Source organism: Anguilla rostrata, chromosome 4 (assembly GCF_018555375.3).
Source record: "Anguilla rostrata isolate EN2019 chromosome 4, ASM1855537v3, whole genome shotgun sequence".
Taxonomy (NCBI): Eukaryota; Metazoa; Chordata; class Actinopteri; order Anguilliformes; family Anguillidae; genus Anguilla; species Anguilla rostrata.
In genome coordinates, this window is record NC_057936.1 from 60,169,848 (window position 1) to 60,193,458 (window position 23,611).

Genomic DNA, 23,611 nt, shown 5'->3' on the forward strand with positions numbered 1-23,611 from the left:
GTAAAAATATGAACAGGGTTCTGGAGTTGCCTGCACAGAGAAGGAACAGGTGTTCCTTATATTTGATACGACAGTTTTATTCAACAGCTCGCTGTGTGTGTGTGTGTGTGCATGTGCTTGCTTGCAACACTTCTGTGCTTTAAACATTGCTTGGCACACGGTCAGTAATGCATTAATGGTATCTATAAGATGAATTTTAAACTCTTCCTAACACACACACACATGCACGCACGAAAGTTAATTATTTGGGTTAAAATATTTCACTTTCTCTGCCACGTTTTTTCACTGTGTGAAAAAAACGCAGCCATTTCTCACTCGCTGCTTCCAAGATGAGAACACCCAGAACGGGTTTCTTTAAATATAATATCTGTCGCACCTTCTGACAGTTATGACATGACGTTTTCTAAATCGCATTTCTCGGGTTTATATAAGCGATGTCACGGAATTGTCTTATCCACGAACTTTCAGGGAATGCGCCTGAAAAAAAACAATTTACCAGGGTTCGGTTTAAAGATGTATGCTCTGCAAATATCTCTCATATTATTTTATTCAAACATATTATTTTATTTTTTAGCCATTCAGTCGCTTAAAAAAACAACTTAATTTCTTGAAGTTATCTTTCATTTGCTGAAAATAAGACGTGGTTCAACTCGGCGCTTCAGTGACATCTAATGGTGACTCAGTTTCACAGCATATAATTTAACGCACGAACAGTAAGGCTATATGAATGAAACCCCAGACAAACCCTAACATGAAAAAAATAAATAAATAAAGTGAAAAATAACAAAATGTGCGCGTGTGCCGCTTTCAGTTACTGCTCTGTAGCATATTTACCCACACGATGTGACTAATTTTAGTTCTCGTTTAAATCAAACTATTTAAAATTAGGCTTATGAATTAGTTAGGCACATGAACGATATATCAATGGCTTATTTTGAGCGCAGCTCACTTCCTGTCCACCAAACACACATATTATGTAACGCGTATCACCTTTATGTTCAAGGTACGTAGGCTTATTAAACTTCTTTTTTATTGCCGTGTCGAATATGGGATTTTATCATGAGCTGAGCAAACGGACAGCTGTTCAAGGAAGCCGGGCTTAGACGGAATATTTGCATATTTTGCTGTCCGGTATACGTGAAACCAAATCAGCTAGCATTGTTCCTTATTTAGACTAATATAAAAGGCGACCAGAAAAGACAAGGAAAAGAAAGTAGCCCGTGATCTGCTAGCTGCTGGCTGTACGAAAAGGTTGCATAGAACCGGCAAGCAGCACTGCGCGCGCCCAAGTTGGAATGCGCGAGGGGATTTATTCGGATATTAATTCGCCTGAACGAATTTATCAGTAGGCTGATGTGAGCGATTTGTGTTTCGGTCGTACGAAGTGACCAGCGATCTGCCTGGACTCAGGTAAGCGTTTCTGCGACGTCACCAACCTTTTTTTGAGTTTTGTAATTCTAGAAGTTGTTTAAAAAATGCTCACTGCAGATGTAAGTAGCCTACTGTTCGATGTTGAATACATTATCAGCCTTTTATACCAGACTTTTTTTTTCTTTTTCTTCAGCCTGAATGTGACCTGTATAGTCTCCTACTTTAAGGGTACATTATCTGTCCCTAACCAACCCAATGCATAATGGTGACTTATTTTATGACTTAGATGTGTGTGTGTGTGTGTGTGTGTGTGTGTGTGTTTCCCAAAACTTCCATGACAGATTTGCTAAATGAACAAGTAATCTTCGGACATTGCAGATCACTACAGCAATAAATTCAATGCAAGGCAATTGGTTTCAGACAATTAAAACACATTAAAATAAAAGGCAAAGACATTGATGCAAACAGCCTGCAGATTACAAACAACGAAGCTTCTCAAACTCAATACAAACACAAAGCGCAGTAAAAGTGAATAACTGTAAAATAAATAAAGAAATGAAACAACAGCGACAATAATAAAACAGCTTTAAAAGTGCAGCAGAGCTTCTGCTTCTTGATCCATTTCCCACAATGCAATGTGCAATGCTGAACAGTGAAACTTATGCAGTGCTTTAACGGAGACAATCTGCATTAATGCGGTATGTTGCCCGAGGCGCTTTCTAACAACGGTGGCTTGCGCGCGTGGTTATGGTGACGGCGGTCGGAGTGTTAGAGCACCAGAGCGGCCTGGTGATGTAAATTAATCAAGATTAATTCGTTCATTTTTTGTAGTACAAGCCTGGATATTGGCATTGTGTTTGCTCATTGAATGTGCGTGGCATGGTTATAATAATAATAATAATAATAATAATAATATATACATATTTTTGTTATATACTTATTCATTTTTGGTGCTTTCCTGTTATTTGCCGATATAGTTGTTTGACATGGATTTATAGTTCATTAAGACTGTTGTAAAGTAATACCAAAAACAGTCATGTAAATGAATGGGGACGTAGAAGTCAAAGTTGGTATGAAAACCTGCATTCTCGGGGCCCTCAATGGCGCGTGACTGGGCACCACTGGGTTAAAGCAACAGGCTCGCAAGTGCATAGTTTGTCGGGATATCGGGAGAGCAATGGATGGGGGTGGAGGCATCTGGTACAAAGAGCAGAGCCATGTGTTGTCCATCTCTCTCTCTCTCCCTCTCTCTCTGGCGAACTGGCGAGTCTGTCTTAAAAAAGAAATGTTAACAAGAGTGTGTCCTAGAAACAAAGATTAAAATACATATATCCGAACAGATGATTAATGATAACATGGTCCGCTAATGGAACCACGGCTGCTGGCACTCAAACTTGCTACGGTCTGCGGCGATCTCTCTGGTACCGTGTCTCTGTTTAAAGTCCTGTGTCGTACCGGCTTCCATAGACGGACAGAAACGAACGGCCAATCTGTTACGTAACGCGCAAAATTGTTTAGAACTGTCAAACTGACATCTTAGCGGGTCAACTTCTGGGAACCGATACGTTTTTTAAATGTGTGTGTGTTTTTTTTTTTTTTTTGGGAAGACAATGATCTTCAACGTTCTTACACGACTTAAATGTACTCTTAAGCCCGTGACATTGGTATAATTAAAATATTTCATCATTTGATTAATATTGCTAAAAAAACAATTTAAACTTTATGTGTCATTGAAGCTCTTCGAGATTGCTCACAATAAGTTGCTAGTATTACACTGAAACATCAAAGCCACATAAGCATGCAATAATAAGCTGGAAAAAGATTTAGAATTAGAATTTTAAAAAAGTTTTTTACTTCTCAAATGTTAGGCGTACTATTTTATTTCTATGTTAGCTGGCCTGACATTAAGTTCACGGAGCGTACTCCCAAATTATGCTTCCTTTCTAGCTCTAGCTGGGGCAGACAGATATGGCCTGGCACAGGAAACCAGCCTCTGACCTCTGGAGAAGACAGGAAGTGATACCGTTTGCCTGACTCTGGGACGAGACACGCTCTCTCTCCAGAATGTGACGCATCTTCTGTCCTCTCTTGGATTTTCTCAGGGCTGAACGATCCTGACAGAGGAGTGCGGTTTTGGTTGCCGGGAGAAACAGAGAGGAGTCCTGTTTGGTTGCCGGGAGGTTGCAGTGTGATTGGCCGTAGAGTCCCTCGCCCCCTGGGAAGGTGGATGCGTTGAGGGAAGGTGCAGTGATGCTGGCCAAGGTGGCCCACAACAACAGCAAGGCTGATAAAAGAGCATCGCTGGTGGCTTCGAAAGCAAAATGGAGTCGGGTGGACGAGCAGCCGACGCCCAGGCTGAGTGCTGATGGCAGGGCCGGTAAGGCTAAGGACCGTAGCGACGGCAGGCACTGATACGGGAGGTTATGTGTCTGTATGCTTGTGTGTGTGTGTGTGTGTGTGTGTGTGTGTGAGTGTGCGTGTTTGTGAGTGTGTGTGTGTCTGCATTTGTGTGTGAGTGAGTGTCTATGTGTGTGTGTGCTTGTGTGTATGAGTGAGTGTCTGTGTGTGTGCGCTTGTGTGTGAGTAGGTGCGTGTGAGAGTGTCTGTGTGTGTGTGTGTGTGTGTGTGTGTGTGTGTGAGTGAGTGTGTGTATGTGTGAGTGAGTGTGGGTGTGTCTGTGTATGTGTCTGTGCGTCTGTGTCTGTGCGTGTGTGTATGTGTGTGATGGTCTGTGTGTGTTGGTGTGCGTGCGTGCAAGCCTGCGTTTGTGTGTGTATTGCTAGGATGGAGTGGTGCAGGGTCAGCACTACACGTTGGTGGGGCCAAGGGGGGCTGCAAGTTCAAATCCTAGGCGTGGAAGTTGCTAGTTTACTCCTCATGTGAGTCAGACTGCTTAACCGTAGCGCCACACTGACGCACTCTTAGGCTTTTGAAAATCAACCAGTAAAATCTGTACATTGTTGTGTGTTATATATGTAACCGTCTAAACACACCATTTGTGCCTTGTGCTGTTTGACATTTAGTTTTTGTTTAGTTTAAAATGTTCCCGCAATGGTCATTGTTAATTCAGCCTGTAAGGCTTGTGTGGGTACAAATGGACTGCATGGAGAACACACTCTGCCACCGTCTGAGGAACATCCACTCCATCGGATCTAATGTAACGTGAGACGTCTGGCTGTGCAGAATCTTCCGGAGACTCTCGTTAGCAGCAAGGCCTGATGGGACAGATAAGAGCCTTTATTGGTGTGCCGATCTGACCGTCCTTTTCCTCTTGAACAGGAAACTATAAACAAGACAGTGTGCAGCAGTGGCTCATGTCCAGCTGTCAGTAAGTATGACTCTTTTGGTTCCTGAACGGCAAAGGGGATATTTTTTGTAGCTTTATTGTGCTTTTTTAAATAAGAGCCAAAGGCTACAACTCCATTCAGGCCTTTTTTTATATAAATGTTATTCTAGTACTCTTCTAATGTGTAATTTTCCATTGCTAGGTTGCACCACATGACAAATTTGTCACTTCCTATCTGTCCCGCAGATAATTTCTAATCCATTTTAATCCAATTAGTAATGCTGTTACCATCCAAATACATAAGGTTAACATGATTTTTCTTTGTAGACGAATGAAAACAAAACAACATAAATATCCTTGATTCAAGAAAAGAAAAAGAAAAATCTGATTTATGTAATTTAATATTAAGACTGTGTTACTGTATCACTGTGTCACTGAAAAAATATCAAAATACATAAGGCTTTAGTGTTACGTAATGGCAGCAGAAAAAATTTGAGTCGTAAATCAAAGTTTGCCCCCTTCCCGAAACACTTCCCCACCCAAAAACATTACTCTAGTCTTGCCTTAAATCTAACACATATAGAATCTCTAACCCTAAAGATTGATGAAAACATTCTGAATATATAAGGCTATCATGTTAGGTGCCAACAGTTAAAAATTGGGAACATCCAAAATAGATGACCACTTATTGCAATAACCCTTTCCCTAGCTCTCAAATATAGCCGCAATCTTGTCACAATCCTACATTTTTCCATATTCATAACCCTATCCCTAATCTCAGTACTAATCATTCATAAGCATCACATTAATTTCCTGTGACAAAATGTCAGTCCTTTATCAAAAAAGAATATTTTGACAATATACTTGATTATGGAAATATTGAAACACATTTAAAATATATATGCACGTATAAAAATTATTTCGGTTTTCTGAAGATCTAATACATAATGAAGTGGACTCAAAACATTTGAACAGTTGAGAAAGGGAGATCAGAGGGGTCACAGAGGGCTGCATCTGTGGTCGCCCCCTTCTGGTTCTCGGTGGTATTGTTTTCCTTTTTTTTTCATCTCTACTCCTTTCATGGGATTGGCTGTTTCCTTGCAGGGAGCAGGTGAAATCAGACCCTGACCTGGATGCTTCAGGTAAGATCTATTATCCTGATCTCTCTCATTAATGCAATCATCAGTTCTATCATGATTATTACATGCTGTCATATGGCCTTCTCCTGCTGCTTCAACATCTTTTTCCTTTTACCTGTCATCATCATCATCACCACCATCATCATCATTATCAACATATTTATATTCCTGTCAATTTATCTGTATCTGTCCTTTAAGTAACAATTTTTAGAGAAGAGGCTACACGTTGTTGAAGTCATTCATAATAACGTGTGATAAAAATGTATTTATGTTTATCAAAGACTAATAATATTAACGTGTGATGGAAAAGATACGGCTTCAGTTCAGTACTGGCAGCGTGGTTGGATTTTGGATCAAAAATAATGAATCCATGTAACTATGTATGAAATGTGCAGGTGGATGTATAATATTATCAGACTTAATCAGAAACGCCTCATGGAAACAGTGTACATCCGTGAAACGAAGCGTAAAGAGACGCACTAAACGCAACAGACGATGATTCATAAATTATTCATCACCGCTCGGTGAAGAAGTAGAAGAAATCACCGGCTACCGTAGTGCCGATTTAACGCAGTGATCCAGTTTACATACAGGGCTTTTGCGTGGCTTTGCCACATGATTTCTTGAATCGGCAGACGCCACCGCTTGCGTGATTTTTGCGAGACGGTGAGGTATTTCCGACGTGCTGAGAACTCGCGCTTCCCACTTTTCCACCAGCCTCGCAGAGCGCCGGTTTCACGCGTTCCCTTGGTGACGGCGCGTGTAGCGCACCCTCACCCTTCCGTCAGTCTTGGCGCTGGGATGGTACTACTATATACAAGGTCGGTGCATTCAAATGCCATGCAAACCAGGCCTGCGACGGATCCTGGCGACAACAACACGGGCAAGCAATGCGATGGGCTTGAGAAACCGGCTCGGAACATCTTTACTTTCTTAATCACTTATTCTATTTCGTTTTTGACAAAGACGCGTGGCCGCTATTGTGTAATGGTTCGATTACCACTGCTACGCTGACATAAGGTAAGCGTCCCGCATAGTCACGTGAGGTTAAGTAAGTGTTGTGGTATATCGCAGATCAGATAAATATGGCTTGAGTGTGGCCCATGGTCCCTGTGTAGTTGCGAACTGAAAGTATGACCGTGCTTCAATGTGCGGCCAAATTGAACATGTAACTTCTAAGGCTTTAAAATGTTTTTATTTATTTATTTATTTATTTATTTAAATCTGTGTGGGTCTTTGTTTCTTTCAAACAACATCAGAGCCACTGAAGAGACAGGCCAGTGGGGAGGATGACTTAGTGCTTGGCGTAGAAGGTAAATGCCATCATTTTAATGTTTGTATGTTGTTGTTTTAACAATTTTTTTAAAAAAATCAATGTGCCTGGTCAGGTGGAAACCTGTTCTGACAAAACTGACTAAATCAGTTTTGTGAGATTAAGCATTGCTGAGATTTGAAATGAAAGACACAAGCAAAAAGCTACAGCAAACAAACAGGGCTAGTGGTTGGGTAGGAGGAGGGAGCTCGAGGCCAGTAATGCTGCTGGTTTTCATTCCTCCCCTCTAATCAGGGACGGACTTACACCTGGAAAACCAGGTGAGTGGAATCTCTAGCCAATCGGTGACATTGATCAATCAATTAGCCATCAGGTATGGAAGAAGACCAGCGGCACTACTGGCCTTTCAGGCCAGGGTTGAGTGTTCCTGGTTTTGAATGAGAGAGGTGTGCCGGGCTCTGTCCAAGGTTTCTGCTGGTTTGTTTAAGGGAAGGTAGAAGGCTGTGGATCAAAATGTCACCAGTTGTCGACCCCTGGTTTTTGGTCTTGCAATGTCTTTGTGATCCCCAGTCACGTTCGATCAATGCAGTGAATGAATTGACCATTAAACTGTGAGGTCATAAATGGGCGTAATGTTCTATGTGCAGGTTCAGGTTCTCTCATTTAAGTTCTGTTTAGTTCCTCGGTTGGCTGAAAAAGATGGCTTCCCCCCGCTGGGTGTGTTGGAACTCATTTGAGGTCACATTAGCACAGAGGACATTGCAGAGAGGACGGAGCAGCCAGTGGCAGAACTAAATGTTCAGTTCAGTTCAGTTTCCTTTTTGCGAAAAGAGCAGTGTCTCAAAGCACAGCCCCCAGCCCCCAAAGTGCCAGCGGGGAGGGGGGCAATGGGCAGTACAGGCGGTCAAAAGGCGGTCAAAGAAAGCTCCTGGCTCCTGGTCATCACCCCTGACAGACACGGGGCAGAATACATTGACTGGTGACGGTGTGAAGAGTGGAGTGTTGGGTTAGGGCAACGGGCATGTACGTGCATAGTTTGTCGGCAGAGTCATGGATAACACGGAGGCATCTGGTACAGAAAACAGAGCCACGTGCCCTCCATTTCTCTCCCTCTCTCCCCCTCTCTCTCTCTATCTCTCCCCCCCTCTCTCTCTGTCTCTCTCCCTCTCTCTCTCTCCCTCTCCCCTCTCTCTCTCTCCCCCCGTTTCTCTCTGCATTGTATAAATAAGGCTGTGGGCGCGTGATAGATTCCAGGCCTTGCTTCTGTCACCTGCTTTAGCAAAATCTGCAGCCTGTGTGTGTGTGCATGTCTGTGAATGCCTCTGTGTGTGTCTGTGTGCGTCTGTGTGTGTGTACCTGTCTGTATGTCTGTGTGTGTGCGCATGTGTGTGTGCCTCCGTGTGTATGTGTGTGTGCGTCTGTGTGTATGTATGTGTGTGTGTATGCGTCTGTGTGTGTCTGTGTGTGAGTGTGTGTGTCTATATGCCTCTGTGTGTGTCTGTGTGTGTGTACCTGTCTGTATATCTGTGTGTGTGTATGTGTCTGTGTGTTTGTGCGTGTGTGTGTGTGCACACGTGTGTGTGTATGTATCTGTGTGAGTGCATTTGTGCATGTTTATGTGTGTTTGTTGTTTGTATGCAGTTTGTGTGTGGGTGAATGTATTTGTGTGCGTGTGTGATTGTCACTGTAGGTATGTGTGTGCATGTGCATGCACACTCTTATGTACACAGAAAACAACCACTGAACTGATTGCTGGCCTTAAAAAGAAGTAGAGGAGAGAAGAAGGAGAGAGAGAGGAGGAGAGGGGACAGGAGTAAGGAGAGAACAGGGAGTGCTTAGGCAGTGTGCCCAGGACATTGGCACGCCGCTCCGTCCAAAAACCGGACATGCCAAGACGACCGAACAGCCAGTCGTCTGAGAACTGACCAGAAAGCCAGTCACATTCAGGACTGAACCAGAACAGCAGCACATTTGAGATACTGAACCAGACAGCCAGTCACTCGCTGGACATGAACCAGAAACAGCCAGTCACATCGCTGAGAACACTGAACCAGAAACAGCCAGTCACATCACTGAGAATACTGAACCAGAAACAGCCAGTCACATCACTGAGAATACTGAACCAGAAACAGCCAGTCACATTCCTGAGAATCCTGAACCAGAAACAGCCAGTCACATCACTGAGTATACTGAACCAGGAGCAGCCAGTCACTTCCCTGAGAATAGTGAACCAGAAACAGCCAATCACAGTTCCTGAGAACTCAGACAGTGTCACACACTGAAGAACAGCCAGTATCAGTCATTCCTGAAATAGTGAACCAGAAACAGCCAATCACATTCCTGAGAATACTGAACCAAGAACAGCCAGTCACACCCCTGAGAATAGTGAACCAGAAACTGCCAGTCCCATCCCAGCGAATTTTGAACCAGAAATAGCCAATCACTTCTCTGGGAATATTGAACCAGAAACAGCCAACACCCTAGGATTTCTGAACCAGGAACAGTCAGTCACAGCACTGAAGATACAGCCACAGTATCAGTTATTCACATAAGAGGTACAGCTTTGGGAACAGCTAATCATAGGATATTCTGAAAACAGCCATACACACTAAGGATACTGGACTGGGAACAACAGGATACAGCACATTGGGAACAGACAGTCACATTTAGGACACTGAACTAAGCAAAGCTAATAATTTACTGAGGATGCGTGACAGGGAATAGCCAGTCACAGCCAGGATACAGCCACTAGGTCAGCCACTAGGACTCAGTAAGCATACTGCACTTAGTGCAGCTAATCCCATCACTGATGGACGCTGCATTTGGAGAAACCAGTCATGACCAGAAAGCTGTGTAGTGAACAGCCAGTCACTAACCCACTGCTAGGCCAGGCTGTTCGGATGATCATGTTCAGTTCTCCCTCATACCAACAGCTGTCCCGCTGGGAGGGGTGTGCAGTTGACACCAACTGTCAACTCTTCCTCTCCCTCTTCCTCTCTCTCTCTCTCTCTCTATACCTCTCTCCCTCTCTCTCCCTCTCCCTCTTCCTCTCTCTCTCTCCCTCTCTCTCGCTCTCTCTCTCTCTCTACCTCTCTCCCTCTGTCTGCCTCCACTAGTCTCTCTTTGTCTCTACCTCTCTTTTGTGTGTCTCTGTGTGTGTGGATCAGGGCCTGCCGTATGTGGAGGGAATTGAGTGTCCTGTACAGGAATGCGATAGTGGGTGGGGCGGGCGGGGGTGGGGGGGGGGGGGGGGTGGACCCTTGGCACCCTGAGGATCAGCCTCTCCCCCAAATGGAGACGATCCTCCCTGAGGGTGCAGAGGGGAGGACAGCTGCCTGCGGGCAGGGGGGAGGCGAAGGTGCTCTCAGCCGAACTGCGAAAAAAAAAAAATTAAATAAAAAGATGAGCATAGTCCTGGCTCGATTGCTTCCGAAGCGGCGATGGAGGAGGGAAAGCGCTGGAGAAGCATAAAGGCTGCGCGTCAGACACGGAGAATCGGGGCGTCGCGCTGACCTGGCGCGTTAAGCGCGGAAACTCCGCCGTTTCGCCGCCCCCCTCAGAACAAAACCGTAAATATCAGGGGGTTAAAAAAAAACCCTCCCCCCTCCCCCCCCCCCCAAAAAAAGGCAACAAATAACCTCCATCACTTTGAATTCCAGGTCATTCTGTCCTTTTCTCTCCAACAGCCTCTTTATATGGTAGAAACCCAGAGCTCAAGACTGCTGAAGAGGTCCCGCGGTAAGACTACTTTCTTGTTTGTTCTAACGGTTCTGTTAACTGTTTTCCGCCGGTCAAATTTACTTATAATTCTTTCCAGTTGTACATTATACATTTGATCATTGAGGATGTAAACATTGAAAAACTCAGCGTGATAGAAAAGAATAAAGATTATCGACATAGTAAGTCACTGCGTGTAAGGCAGTATTTGCTCGGCAATGGAGGGCATGAATTTTTAAAATTATGTTTGGAAAGAAGCGAGTCAGTCTGAAATTGAAAGACCTGCTGGTACTGTCAGACGAGTCAGCCGAAGCCCGGGGTGCTCGGACACTGTCACATCCGTCGCCAGCAGCTCGTATTTACCTTGCAAATGTAAAACACACTCACCTGTGTGACAGCCCTGCCTGCTGCTCCCTCACAGACAGACCATAATCTACATCACAGATATAAGTTATGAAAGCAAATGAGTGAGATTAGAGCTGTGGGCGAGGAGTTGTCCGTTCACACGCTGCTCGAGAAAAATAAAGTAAAATTTAATTATGTATTTATTCAGCACATGAGTGTGAGTAAATGCTGTTGTACACACGACTTTGAGAATGTATGTGGCCTCCCGCCTAGTTTCTTGTTTAGGTTCATTTTAAATAAAAGTGATAAGTGAACAACTTGCAAGTCTTATAAGTCTGTGCAATAAATGCAAAATAACTTTTTTTTTTTAACAGTGCCCTCTAAAAGTATAGGAATGGTAGAGTGAAATTAGTTATTTTTGCTATATACTTAAGGCATGCGGATTTGAGGTCAAAGGCTGAAAATGAGACAAACGTACAGACAATCAGCTTGTATTGCATGGTGTTTACATGCCTACACATTTTACCATTTTACAGAAACAGCCGTTTTTTGTGTTGAGTTTGCCCACCGTTAGCTGAGGGGTTACATTATTTACAACAATCATTTGACCCAGTTCTACCCTAAAATGTCATTGTTTGATTCCCCCTGACATTTGTTTGATTCCCCCTGATGTCTGTTTGATGCCCCCTGATGCCTGTTTTTTGTCCCTAACCAGGAGTCCGCAGGCGGTACCCCCCCTGACTCGCTGGAACAGTCTGACATCTGCTGTTTCGGCACAGTCTGGAGCTCTGAGGTATGACCCCTTTCCCTTTGAACTCTGACCTCTATCACTATAAGAGGTCAGAGTGTGGAAACCATAAACAGAAGGGTTATCCGTGAGGTATTTTTATATGTGAAGATTTATCCACGCTGATCGGAACTTCTTCATCAGCTTGTCCTTCGACCCATATTTGTCGTCTTCGTCCATCTATAAACACTGAATAAAGAAGATGATTCTATGGAACGTGATTACATGACACAGAAAATCTATCAGAATATTTCTGCAATGAAATGCAAACACTGCACAGTGTAGCGTAATGCTCTTTAACATGTTACAGAGTGAGGGACGTGATGTAATGCTCTATAATGTGTTACGGTATGATGGATGTAACATGTTAAATGTGATAGATGTTTTGTAATTCCCTGTAGTGTAATGTAATGCTCTGTAACATGATAAACTGTGATGGATGTGATAGATGTGTGATGGATAACAGTGATGCTGTACAATGCAATGTAATGCTCTGTAATGTGTTGGAGTGTGATAGATGTTCTGTAACGTTGTGCATTGTAATGTGTTACAGTGTGATAGATGTTCTGTAATGCTGTGCAATGTAATGCAGTTTAATGTGTTGCAGTGTGATAGATGTTATGTAATGCTGTGTAACGTAGTGCTCTGTAATGTATTACAGTATGATATACGTTCTGTAATTCCCTGTAATGTGTTGCAGTGTGATAGATGTTCTGTAATGCTGTGCAATGTAATGCAGTTTAATGTGTTGCAGTGTGATAGATGTTATGTAATGCTCTGTAATGTATTACAGTATGATATACGTTCTGTAATTCCCTGTAATGTGTTGCAGTGTGATAGATGTTCTGTAATTCCCTGTAATGTGTTGCAGTGTGATAGATGTTCTGTAACTCTCTGTAATGTGTTACAGTGTAATGGACGTACTGAACCTGTGGCACGATGACCCCGAGGAGCTGCTGCTGGAGCTGGGCTTCGGCAGCGAGGAGCCCGACATCTCGGCCCGGATCCCGGCGCGGTTCATCAACCACCAGTCCAAGGCCCAGGGGATCAGCATCCAGGTGTTCCTGGAGGCTCATAAGAACCGCTTGGATCTGGAGAACCCCGACGTCAGCAGTAAATGGCTTTAAGCTCTCTATGCTCTTACAGGCAGACGTGTGTTCATGCATGCATACTGTATGGTGGTTTACGGAGCCCCAAAGGGAAACAGGCTCGGTGTACTGTGCTGACAGGGGGGTCAGCAGCAGGGTCTGATAAGGAGACGGTGCTCAGTTGCAAAGTGTCCTACTGGAACAGTATTATGTAAAACTTAGGTTCTCCATAATACAGTGTATTCATGTTTTGTATTGTTGGGAAGCTGGCGACATGGGGAACAAGTCGGTGTCTTTGGTGGTGGGGCGCTGACTAAAGATCTTGATGCCAATGGGTCAGCGCCCAGCCAGATACAAAGGTTAGCCCAGTGTAGCATGCTTGCAGAGATAGCACAAGCAGGATCAGAGAGGTACTGTTTTTGTTATCTTTGTGTCTTTATTTGATGACTTGGTGCTTTGCTTTGTTATTTGAATATATATAAGGGGCGACATAGCTCAGGAGGTAAGACCGATTGTCTGGCAGTCGGAGGGTTGCCGGTTCAAACCCCGCCCTGGGCATGTCGAAGTGTCCTTGAGCAACACACCTAACCCCTAACCCCTAACTGCTCTGGCGAATGAGAGGCATCAATTATAAAGCGCTTTGGATAAAAGCGCTATATAAATGCAGTCAATTTACCATATAAGGGGAATGGTACAATGGTTCGGGGAGAGTCATCAGTACAGCCTCCTACGCACCATTCGCGAATAGTCATCTCACTACGCACACTTACGCGTCTGTTTATTACCGCCATTGCACATTCTGTAAAATAAACTGCATTCACTTTAACCTGGCGTTCCTTTGTTGACTGGTTTAAGGTCCTAACATACACCTAGAATTCAGGATATCCGCACCCCTCAGTCACTCGACTGTACACTAGTGCCGCAGCAAGGTACGCAATTGTATCTCTGCAGGCTACACAGGCCAGAGGCACGTCCGCGTCTACTACGCTAGATAGCGATCCGTATAGCGCCACGCTGCTGGCGGGTCACTTGCGGACTCCTTCTATGCACAGCCGTTAGCACAGAGGAAAGGTTAAAACGCTATTTTGGAGTCAGATAACCGAGACAACATTAAAAGAATCCCATTCCAGCTTACACCACACACCTTCCTTCACCACTCGGATACTTCCGCTGTTTGTTGTATCTGAGGGGATTCTTACAATACATATATACATGCATACATTGTATATACATACTTAAATACATATACACGCACACACATACTGGGAGATCGCGTGCAGCTTGTGCAAGTCTGCACCGCACAGCTATGTGTGCTGTTGTGAATGCCCTACAATTCTGTGTAGAAGCATATCCCCTCATAGTGAAGCTGTGCAAGTGGGACCTGATGTGAAAAAACAGTGAGGCAGTGTGACAGGAGGATGCTTGAGACCGACTGATAAGGCCGTACTGTACGCTGCCCTGCGCTAATCGCTCCTAGTTCCGGAAACATCTTTCTCTCTGACACTGTCAGATATTTCATTCCCGAGCATTTTTCTGTCTCATGACCCACCCGTTGGACCGCTGTATGACATCATAAACCAAGACAGTTGGTCACTGTCCTCATTTGCCATTGGGTTTTGTGAGGGGCTGGTTGTGATTGGACCAGTCTTTGTTTCCAATTACGTCATCCAGTTCCCTTGAAGAGGAAAACCTTCTTGGAATAAGTAATTAATATACTTCACTGAGTTAACAGGAACTGTGATGCCATGTTTTCTGATTACAAAATAGTCTCTCTCTCTCTCTCCCTCTCTCTCTATATTTCTCTCCCCCTTTCTCTCTCCCTCCCTCTCCCCCATCTCTCTTTTACCCCCTTCTCCCCTCTCTCTCTCCCCCCTCCTCCCCCCCGCTCTCTCTCAGGTCGCTTCAGGCAGCTGGAGGTGCTGCAGCAGGTCACCTCGGCGTTCTCCGCCCTGGTCCCGGCCACGCCCCCTACGCCCGCCCCCGCGGTCAAACTCTCGCCCGCGTCCCGGGAGCGGCGGCGGAGACTGGGCATGCTCTTCCGCCGGGCCTCCAAAAAGACCCTGAGCATGAACCAGGGCCAACAATCCCCGCCCGCCGACCCGTCGGCCAATCAGGAGCCAGACCTGTCTGACAGACGCCCCGCCCTCAAGCACAGCCGGCCGGGCCCCCCCGAAAACGCTGGCCTGACTCCTCTGGTGGAGGAGCAGAGCCCCAACGCCAGCCAGGACGCCTGTGACCCCCCCGCCGCGGGACCCCCGCCCCTCCCGGGGGAGAGCCCCAGGCCCCAACTGAGGCGGGACCCCCCTTGCATTACCCCCAGGTCCCCTCTCCGAAGGAAAAGCCCTGGAGACATGAAGAGCCCCGAATCCTTCGAAATAGAGGAGGTGAGCACTGGGACAGCCCCCCCCCTTAAAGCCTGATATTTATCTCTTTCAGGAACGGCCTGATCTGTTTCAGGATTTCAGAGCAACTTCTGCTCTTCGTTAGTTAATCAGCTGAGCCATTTATACCATCTGACATTCTAGCTGTATTCTGTGGTGTGAACAGCAGCTGATATGCTTGCGCTTGTACCTGTTGTTACATTGTTTCATATTGATTCACAGTGGCCATTTCCTCAAAGTAAAAAAAAAAATATATATATATAATAAAAAACATTTAAACCAAGATGGAAAAAGTATTGCCCTGACTGTGTAAATTGCCTCACTGAAGTATGCAAATGAATTATGGCGTGCAAAGACGCTATTAAAGATAGTGGGGGCAGGGGGAGATTAAATTTAAATGCGCTTTTTGTTTTAATGTGACTGCTGCAGATCCACAGCTTCGATGAGGGCAGTGCAGTTCGGAGCGCTGCGGAGCTCGGAGAGTCTGCCGGTAAGAGACTGCACTTTGCTGCGCTCTTTATTAACCCTTTAAGGTGTGAGATCAGAAACATGTGCTTAGAGCGTTCTTAACTGAGCATTCTAATGCTGATGTCACAATCGGCGCTGGTAACTGGAAGCGGATGGAGTTCTAGAACATTGACTTAGAACAAAAATTTAAAAAACATCTCTTCAAAAACCTACTCTTCAAAGGGTTAAATGTGCTTTTAGTGCAAGGTTGGGCAATACCGGTCCTGGAGGACCAGTGTATGTGTGGGTTTTTGTTTCAACCGGTTACTCTGGCTAAATGAGCTCATTGGCTGTACACACCAACACTGGTTCACTCGTATAATGGTCTTTGGCTGTCGTTCATGCACTTATCAGAAAATGTAGATAAAATGCGAGATGGTGTGAATGTTCAGGCGAATTAAGTATTTAAGCCGGAATGAAAAGCTGAAACAGGTACAGCCCTCGTTGCCTAGTGCCAGAGAGCAGCTTCGCTCCATGGACTAGCGACCCAATCCGGGGACCTTCAAAACCTGCGGTTGCTCGTTAGAATAACAGGTGAACATTAAAGAACAGGCGATGGGATGTTGTACAGCTTTGGGAACCAGCGCTGGATTGTGTCCGGATGGGCTGAGACGGTGTTCATTTGGTTTCCACGTGCCGTGTTTAACTTCTTGCAGCACAGCGCCCTCTTCTGGTGGCCGTAAAGCAGCGCATCCTGCTCAGACCGACCAGCCAATTAGCCGTTTTATATGTTACGTCCCATGGCGATTACTCACAGATCTCCTGTATTCCTGCGTTCTTTACTTGCCAACCTGGATAATTTTTCTGTTGCTCCTTCCATCAGTTACCATAGATGAATGTTAAAGTCACAGTTTCTGTTCACGCAGAGAAATATTCATGTATGTTAAAGCTTCCCAGGGTTGTTTGGAGAGGCACAGGGCCTAGGGGAGTGTCAGGCCAGTTTTCACACACTGCTGGATGCTGTCTAGCCTGTAGGAAAGATGGTGGGTGAAGGAAGGCTAAATGGCCTGTTATTGTCTTTAAACCAGTACTGGGTCTTGCCTTTTTAAAAAAATATTAATGTTAAAAAATAATAGATATGGAAACTGATACATATGTATCCTGCTTCTTTCCCGTAGAGGCCCGGTTCCTGAGGACGAGCAGCTGTCAATCAGACAGCAGCGGCTTTCTGGAAGAGCCTTTCATCCCCTGTCTCTCCCAGCAGGCCTCCCCTGTGCCTGAGCTGTTGAAGGTATAGTGTAACACACAGTTCTGACATCACATGTTCTATGACTCGCATGTACCTGAGCTGATGTGACATCACCTGTCCTGTGACTCACATGTACCTGAGCTGATGTGACATCACCTGTCCTATGACTCACATGTACCTGAGCTGATGTGACATCACCTGTCCTATGACTCACATGTACCTGAGCTGATGTGACATCACATGTGCTGTGACTCATCTGTACCTGAGCTGATGAAGGTAGAGTGTAACACACAGTTCTGACATCACCTGTCCTGTGACTCACCTATACCTCAGCTGATGTGACATTACTTGTCCTGTGACTCACCTGTATCTGAGCTGATGAGGGTAGAGTGTAACATACAGTTCTGACATCACCTGTTTTATGACTCACCTGTACCTGAGCTGATGTGACATCATCTGTCCTATGACTCACCTGATGTAATATCACCTGTTCTATATTGCACTTGTACCCTCACATTAAGAAAATATTAAGCCTCTAACTGCGTCATCCATTTGAATGCACCACTAATGCTATCATTTACATAATTTATGTCACTGTCTAGAATTTCCACAATAAAATAAACCACACGTTCACACACTCAACTTAGTCAAATGAAACCTCAGAATTTCTTCTCCTTGTGCTTAGTGATTGAAATACGTGGAATGTGAATTCCTCAATGAATAGATAGGGATTTGTTGTCAACTGACATTTGCTCTTGCCTTTGGGTCACAATTAAATGTAAGGATTAGTTTGTTTTCTTCACCAAAATTTGGCTGAAATTTAAGGACATGTGTTGTTTCGGTTCAGACCCATGTGCTAAGCTGGAGCTTTTCTGTTGAACCCCAGGGGGGGACATCTCTCGAGGGTAGTTTATGCTGAAGCAGTTGTAGCCAGATCTAAAGCTGATGTTTAGGAGATCTTTTGAGATGCATAAGCCTGGGTGTTTCAGTGCAAAGTAATACTGTGTTTCTTTTTTTTTTAGGCTTTACACAACCTTTCAGGAGACAGCACAGATAGCCAGATCACTGTGAAAGAAAGCACTGATATCCCCTACAGAATGGACAGCCCGACAAGTGTAAAAGAAATGACTGATATCCCCAACAGAATGGATAGCCCAACCACTGTAAAAGAAAGTACTGATATCCACTACAAAATGGATAGCCCGACAAGTGTAAAAGAAATGGCTGATATCCCCAACAGAATGGATAGCCCAACCACTGTAAAAGAAAGTACTGATATCCCCTTCAGCATGGATAGCCCAACCACTGTAAAAGAAAGCACTGATATCCCCTACAGAATGGATGGCCGGACAAGTGTAAAAGAAATGGCTGATATCTCCAACGGAATGGATAGCCCGACAAATGTAAAAGAAAGTACTGATATCCCCTACAGAATGGATAGCCCGACAAGTATAAAAGAAAGTGCTGATATGCCCTACAGAATGGATAGCCCAACAACTGTAAAAGAAAGTGCTGATATCCCCTACAGAATGGATAACCCGACCACTGTAAAAGAAAGCACTGATATCCCCTACAGAATGGATAGCCCGACAACTGTAAAAGAAATGGCTGATATCCCCAACAGAATGGATAGCCCAACCACTGTAAAAGAAAGCACTGATATCCTCTACAAAATGGATAACCCAACCACTGTAAAAGAAATGGCTGATATCCCCTACAGAATGGATAGCCCAAAAACTGTAAAGGAAATTGCTGATATCCCCTACAGCATGGATAGCCAGCTCACTGTAAAAGAAAGCACTGATATCCCCTACAGCATGGATAGCCCAAAAACTGTAAAGGAAATTGTTGATATCCCCTACAGCATGGATAGCCCCACAACTGTAAAAGAAAGTGCTAATGTGCCCTACAGAATGGATAGCCAGCTCACTGTAAAAGAAAGTGCTGGTATCCCCTTTATCACAGATAGTCAGACCATTGTAAAAGGAAATGTTGATATCTCCTATAGCAAGGATATCCATAAAACTGTAGAATACAGCTGTGATGTCCCCAATAATACTGGCAGCTCCATCACTGTAAAAGAAAGGGCTGATATACCCTCTAACTACAGTCTTATCACCGTAAACAAATGTGCTGATATCCCCTATATCATGAACACCTCAATCACTGTAAATGCATATGCTGATGTCCCCTATAGCACAGACAGCCCAATTGCTCTGATAGACTGTGCTGATATTCCCTATAAGTACAGCATGATCATTGTAAACGACAGTGCTGATATCCCCAATGGCATGGATAGCCATATCACTGTAAAAGAAAGTGCTGATATCCCCTACAGAATGGATAGCTCTATCACTGTAAAAGAAAGTTCTGATATCCCTTACAATACAGAGAATTGGATTTGTGTGAATGAAGTGTCAGACCTCCCCTGCAATATGGACAGTGAGGGGTTAGAGAAGAAAAAGTTGGATCTCCCCTATAGAACAGAGTCTGGAATATCTCTAAAAGAAGACTCAGGAATCCCCTTTGTATCGGACAGTCGGAGCTTGCTAAAGGAAAACTCCAGCCAGGGGGCAGCAGACTCACCACAGACAGCAGGTCTGGAGACTGATGAGACCACAGACAGAGAGGAACTGGAGAATTCCCAAAATCCTGTGGTGCAAATGAAAACTGGGCCTGTCCCAAGCCAAACGCATGACGATGGCGAGGACCGTGGTGCTCCCAGGGCCAGCTTTGGAGAAATTAAAACGGGAAGCAGAGTGAAGGAATCAGCCAGCCCAGAAGAGGAAGAATCCTTGCTCTGTTCCAAAAGTAAGAACAGCCTCCAGCCACAAGGGGGCATTGTGGCTCGGAGAGGAGGATCTGAGTGGGCACAGGGCTGGCTGGAGGAGTCTACAGATGCAGCCTTCCCACACCGGGAAGAAAGTGAAACTGATGGTAAGCAGCAGCCCTGAGTTTTACACCTTCTTCTTCTTCTTCTTCTTCTTCTTCTTCTTCTTCTTCTTCTTCTTCTTCTTCTTCTTCTTCTTCTTCTTCTTCTTCTTCTTCTTCTTCTTCTTCTTCTTCTTCTTCTTCTTCTTCTTCTTCTTCTTCTTCTTCTTCTTCTTCTTCTTCTTCTTCTTCTTCTTCTTCTTCTTCTTCTTCTTCTTCTTCTTCTTCTTCTTCTTCTTCTTCTTCTTCTTCTTCGCAGCAAGAATGTGATACAAGGAACTTCTTTATGATTATTGTTACACAGTGGGTGCGGAGTCCTTCAGGCCGGATTGGGCCAGTTTTGGATCCTCTAAGTCAGTCTCGGTGCAGATGCGCTCCTCCCTGCCCTCCGTCTCCCAGACGACCCGCCGGGGGTGCCCGGCGCCCACGCCGAACCTCCGACGGGAGATTGCCGAGGCCATGGCGGCCGCAGCAACGTCATCGCGTGGACAGGGCAGGAAGCTGAGCCAGGGGAAGCCGCGGAAGAGGTCAGCGTCCCTGGACACGGGACGGACTTGGGAGGAGGAGGAGGAGGAGGGGGAGGAAGAGGTGGGGCGCTGGGAGGCGGGGATGATCGCTGGGACGCGGTGCTGCTGCGTGTGTGACCACCGCTGCTCCTGCTGCTCCTGGCACACACACCATCCCACAGGAGAACACACCAGCGCTGGACTGCCGCTGCTCCACCAATCAGCATCTCGCTCCTCTCCTTTTACTGTGAGTCTGTCTCTTATACACACACAGACACACACACACACTATACTCACACTCACGCACACACGCACACACACACACACACACATCTGATCCCTGCTTTTCTTCTTCCCCATGCCCCGCCCCTGGGCAGTTCTCATTGGACGAGCTGGAGGGGATGGTGCGATGTATGCGGAGGTTCCGCGGTGTTCTGGAGGACGTGGAGGAGCAGCTGCAGGAGCAGGAGGCACAGGTGTACAGCGACTTCTCCCACCTGGACAGGTACAGGGCGTGTCTCCTCCAAAATCCTGCCCCCAATTTCTCCCACATTCTCCCCACCCAGCCCCACATAGCTACTCCTCTGCATAAATGACTGTACAAAAAAAATGTAAAAAAAAAAAATACTCCTTACCCATGGAGATTTGCCCAAGGGTTGGTGATAAATACACAAACAAATGCAAAAGGCGAATATTAATAAATCACACATAAAATTATTTTTAAAAGAGTATCGCAGACAGAGAGCGGTGTGATAATCACGTACGGAATGAGCGCAGAACCTTTCAAAAGGTCCTCCGAGCCCAGGTGTGTAACCACCTGTAGGTGTGGATTTGACACGCGTGGCCGGAAGGCAGGGAGATTCCGCTGATTCCGGCTCCTTCCGCAGGGCGGACGCGGCGTCCGTCCGGGCGCTGCGAGCGGAGGTGAAGAGGGAGGCGGAGCTCCTGGAGACGCAGCTCACCGAGCTGGCCCAGCACTGCGACGCGGGCATCACGACGGTACCCGTTCGCCAGCCGAGCCAGGACTTACAGATCCCTCTCTCTCTCTCTCTTTCTCCCTCCCTTTCTTTCTCACTCCCTCTCCCTCTGTCCCTCTTTCTCTCTGTCATTTGAACACTCCCCTCTGTCTCTTTTGTTCTCTCCTCTCTTGCTCTCTCCTCTCTCTATCTCTCTCCCATATAAACACTCCCCCTTTCTTTTTCTCTCTCTTTCGTATAAACTCTCCCTTCTCTCTCTCTCTCCCTCTCTCTTTTTCTCTGTCTCATATAAACAGCCCCCTCACCCTTTCTGCCCCCTGTCTCACTCTCTTTTTTTTCAATTTTGTTCACACGTGTCTCATTTTGTGGGATTTTGTTTTTTGTGTCTGCTCTTAGCTCTGCCGTCTTTGTTTTTTTTTGGGCTTTGTGAGTTTTCTTTGAGGTTCTCTCTCCCACCCCTCTTCCTCCCACTCTCTCTCTGTCCTGCTCTGTTTCTGGGTGGTTTTACCTTGAGAGTGGTTGTTTTTTATCTTTGTTTTTAGCTTTTTTACAGTCTTAGTTTTTTCTGGGCTCTGTGAGTCTTTGAGATCTCTGATCATTTTGACCCAAATAATGGGACTTTGAAAGAGTCTCTCTCTCTCGTTCTCCCACACACCCTCTTTCTCTCTCTTTCTCGACGTCAGTTGTAAGCAGTTGTAAGCTGTTTTACTGTCATGGCCTTACGCACCTGTAGCAGCTGGAGGTTCATCCTGTTAAGCCGCCGTTCTAGAGTGAAACGATCAGCGTTCGAAAAAAGGCGAAAACTAAACCTGACTCTCCCTTTCCCCCCCCGTTTTCCGGACTGGTTCTTGCAGAAGATGCAGAGGCTCCTCGATGAGCAGTCCCAGCTCTGCATGCAGCTGAGGCTCCCCTCCGAGGCCCGCCACTGGGGCCCCGCCCACGGCCGGCAGGCCACGCCCCCCGGCCCAGTCTCCGCCATGCCCGGGTATTTGAGTGGCAGGTGCGTGGCCACTCAGTGCTGCCTGCTTCCGGACCTGCTGGTGAGCGGCTCCTCCCTATCCGCGGATCTGCTGCCGGGGACGCAGTGCCCCTCCCCGCCACCAGAGGGTGCCCTCACACCGGCGCGCGCCACAACCGCCACCCGGCGGAACCCGCCCAACAAACAGGACGTCCTGGCCTTCGCGGGTTTCTTTCAAAGCGTGAGTCAGACTCTGGACCGCTACCCTGAATGTGGCGTGTAAAAAAAAAAAACCAAAACATTAAAAAGTTTATCGTCTCACAGAATTGTATTTTCACGTTCTGAGGATTTTTCCGTGTTCTTCTGTCTCTGTTTCCTTTCAGCTCAAGGATTCGTTACGGCACTCGGTCCACAGCGACTGTTTGGAGTGAACAGGAAGATCCAGGAAAGAGCGACTGCGGTGAGTTTTAAAATCAGTTGAATATGTCATTTTAAAATCAGTTGAATTCCGACAGGGTACACTTTTAGAAGTGTGAAATGTCACCTGTTGATTATCTCATTCTGCGTACACCAGGAGTTTCAGTGTAGTTAAACAGTCTGGTACTGAATCGCTATCGTACCCATGGTAACCGTGAATGGTGGCCGACTTGACTGCAGAGGGACTGCGCAGCTCAGCTGGGGGACTGTAGAGCGACTGCACAGTGCAGCTGGGGGGACTGCAGAGAGACTGCGCAGCTCAGCCGGGGGAAATACATAAAAATGGGAGCATAGGAAGTAAAATGGCATTTAAATGATCTTTTAAAATTTTTTTCTTCAGATGAGCAGGGTATAAAACGTGGAATATGAAATTTAAAATGTTTTTTTTTTTCTGTTTGTGCCAGGCCATCGAAGATGCAGTTTGTCAAGGAAGATGAGTTCTGACTCAAGATTTGTAATTTTTTGGAACGTTTTTATACATATATATTTTTTCACCTGGCTTGAAGAAATACTTATACATAATATTTTTGTTATGAAATTGAGTGGCTTGTGATACATTACAGATTTTGTTTCTAAATGCTAGAGAAGCATTTGAATACCAGTCGGTTCATGGGGATTAGCACTGTTTGAGTTATAGTGAGTGTGCGAACACTAAGTGTAAATAAAAGTCACATAAACA

General features: G+C 45.6%; 1 protein-coding gene across 1 annotated transcript; it reads left to right on the top strand.

The window, feature by feature from the left end:
* The first annotated feature begins 1,194 nt into the window (after window positions 1-1,194).
* On the top strand, window positions 1,195-23,611 carry itprid1 (ITPR interacting domain containing 1). Its single transcript, XM_064333674.1, has 18 exons — window positions 1,195-1,410; window positions 3,474-3,748; window positions 4,651-4,699; window positions 5,762-5,799; window positions 7,056-7,109; window positions 10,756-10,807; window positions 11,847-11,924; window positions 12,829-13,031; window positions 14,903-15,390; window positions 15,817-15,877; window positions 17,013-17,125; window positions 18,106-20,020; window positions 20,319-20,767; window positions 20,898-21,025; window positions 21,408-21,519; window positions 22,352-22,696; window positions 22,839-22,915; window positions 23,337-23,611. Exons 2-17 carry the CDS (start codon window positions 3,622-3,624, stop codon window positions 22,884-22,886), a joined length of 4,260 nt encoding a protein of 1,419 aa, XP_064189744.1. The 5' UTR covers window positions 1,195-1,410; window positions 3,474-3,621; the 3' UTR covers window positions 22,887-22,915; window positions 23,337-23,611.

What these genes read in the sequence shown, in the direction of transcription:
- itprid1 (XM_064333674.1), top strand. Translation starts at nt 3,622, where the DNA reads ATGCTGGCCAAGGTGGCCCACAACAACAGCAAGGCTGATAAAAGAGCA. An exon ending in GGAGAACCCCGACGTCAGCA is followed by an intron (nt 13,032 to 14,902) that starts GTAAATGGCTTT and finishes GCTCTCTCTCAG; the next exon opens with GTCGCTTCAGGCAGCTGGAG. An exon ending in TCGCGGGTTTCTTTCAAAGC is followed by an intron (nt 22,697 to 22,838) that starts GTGAGTCAGACT and finishes GTTTCCTTTCAG; the next exon opens with CTCAAGGATTCGTTACGGCA.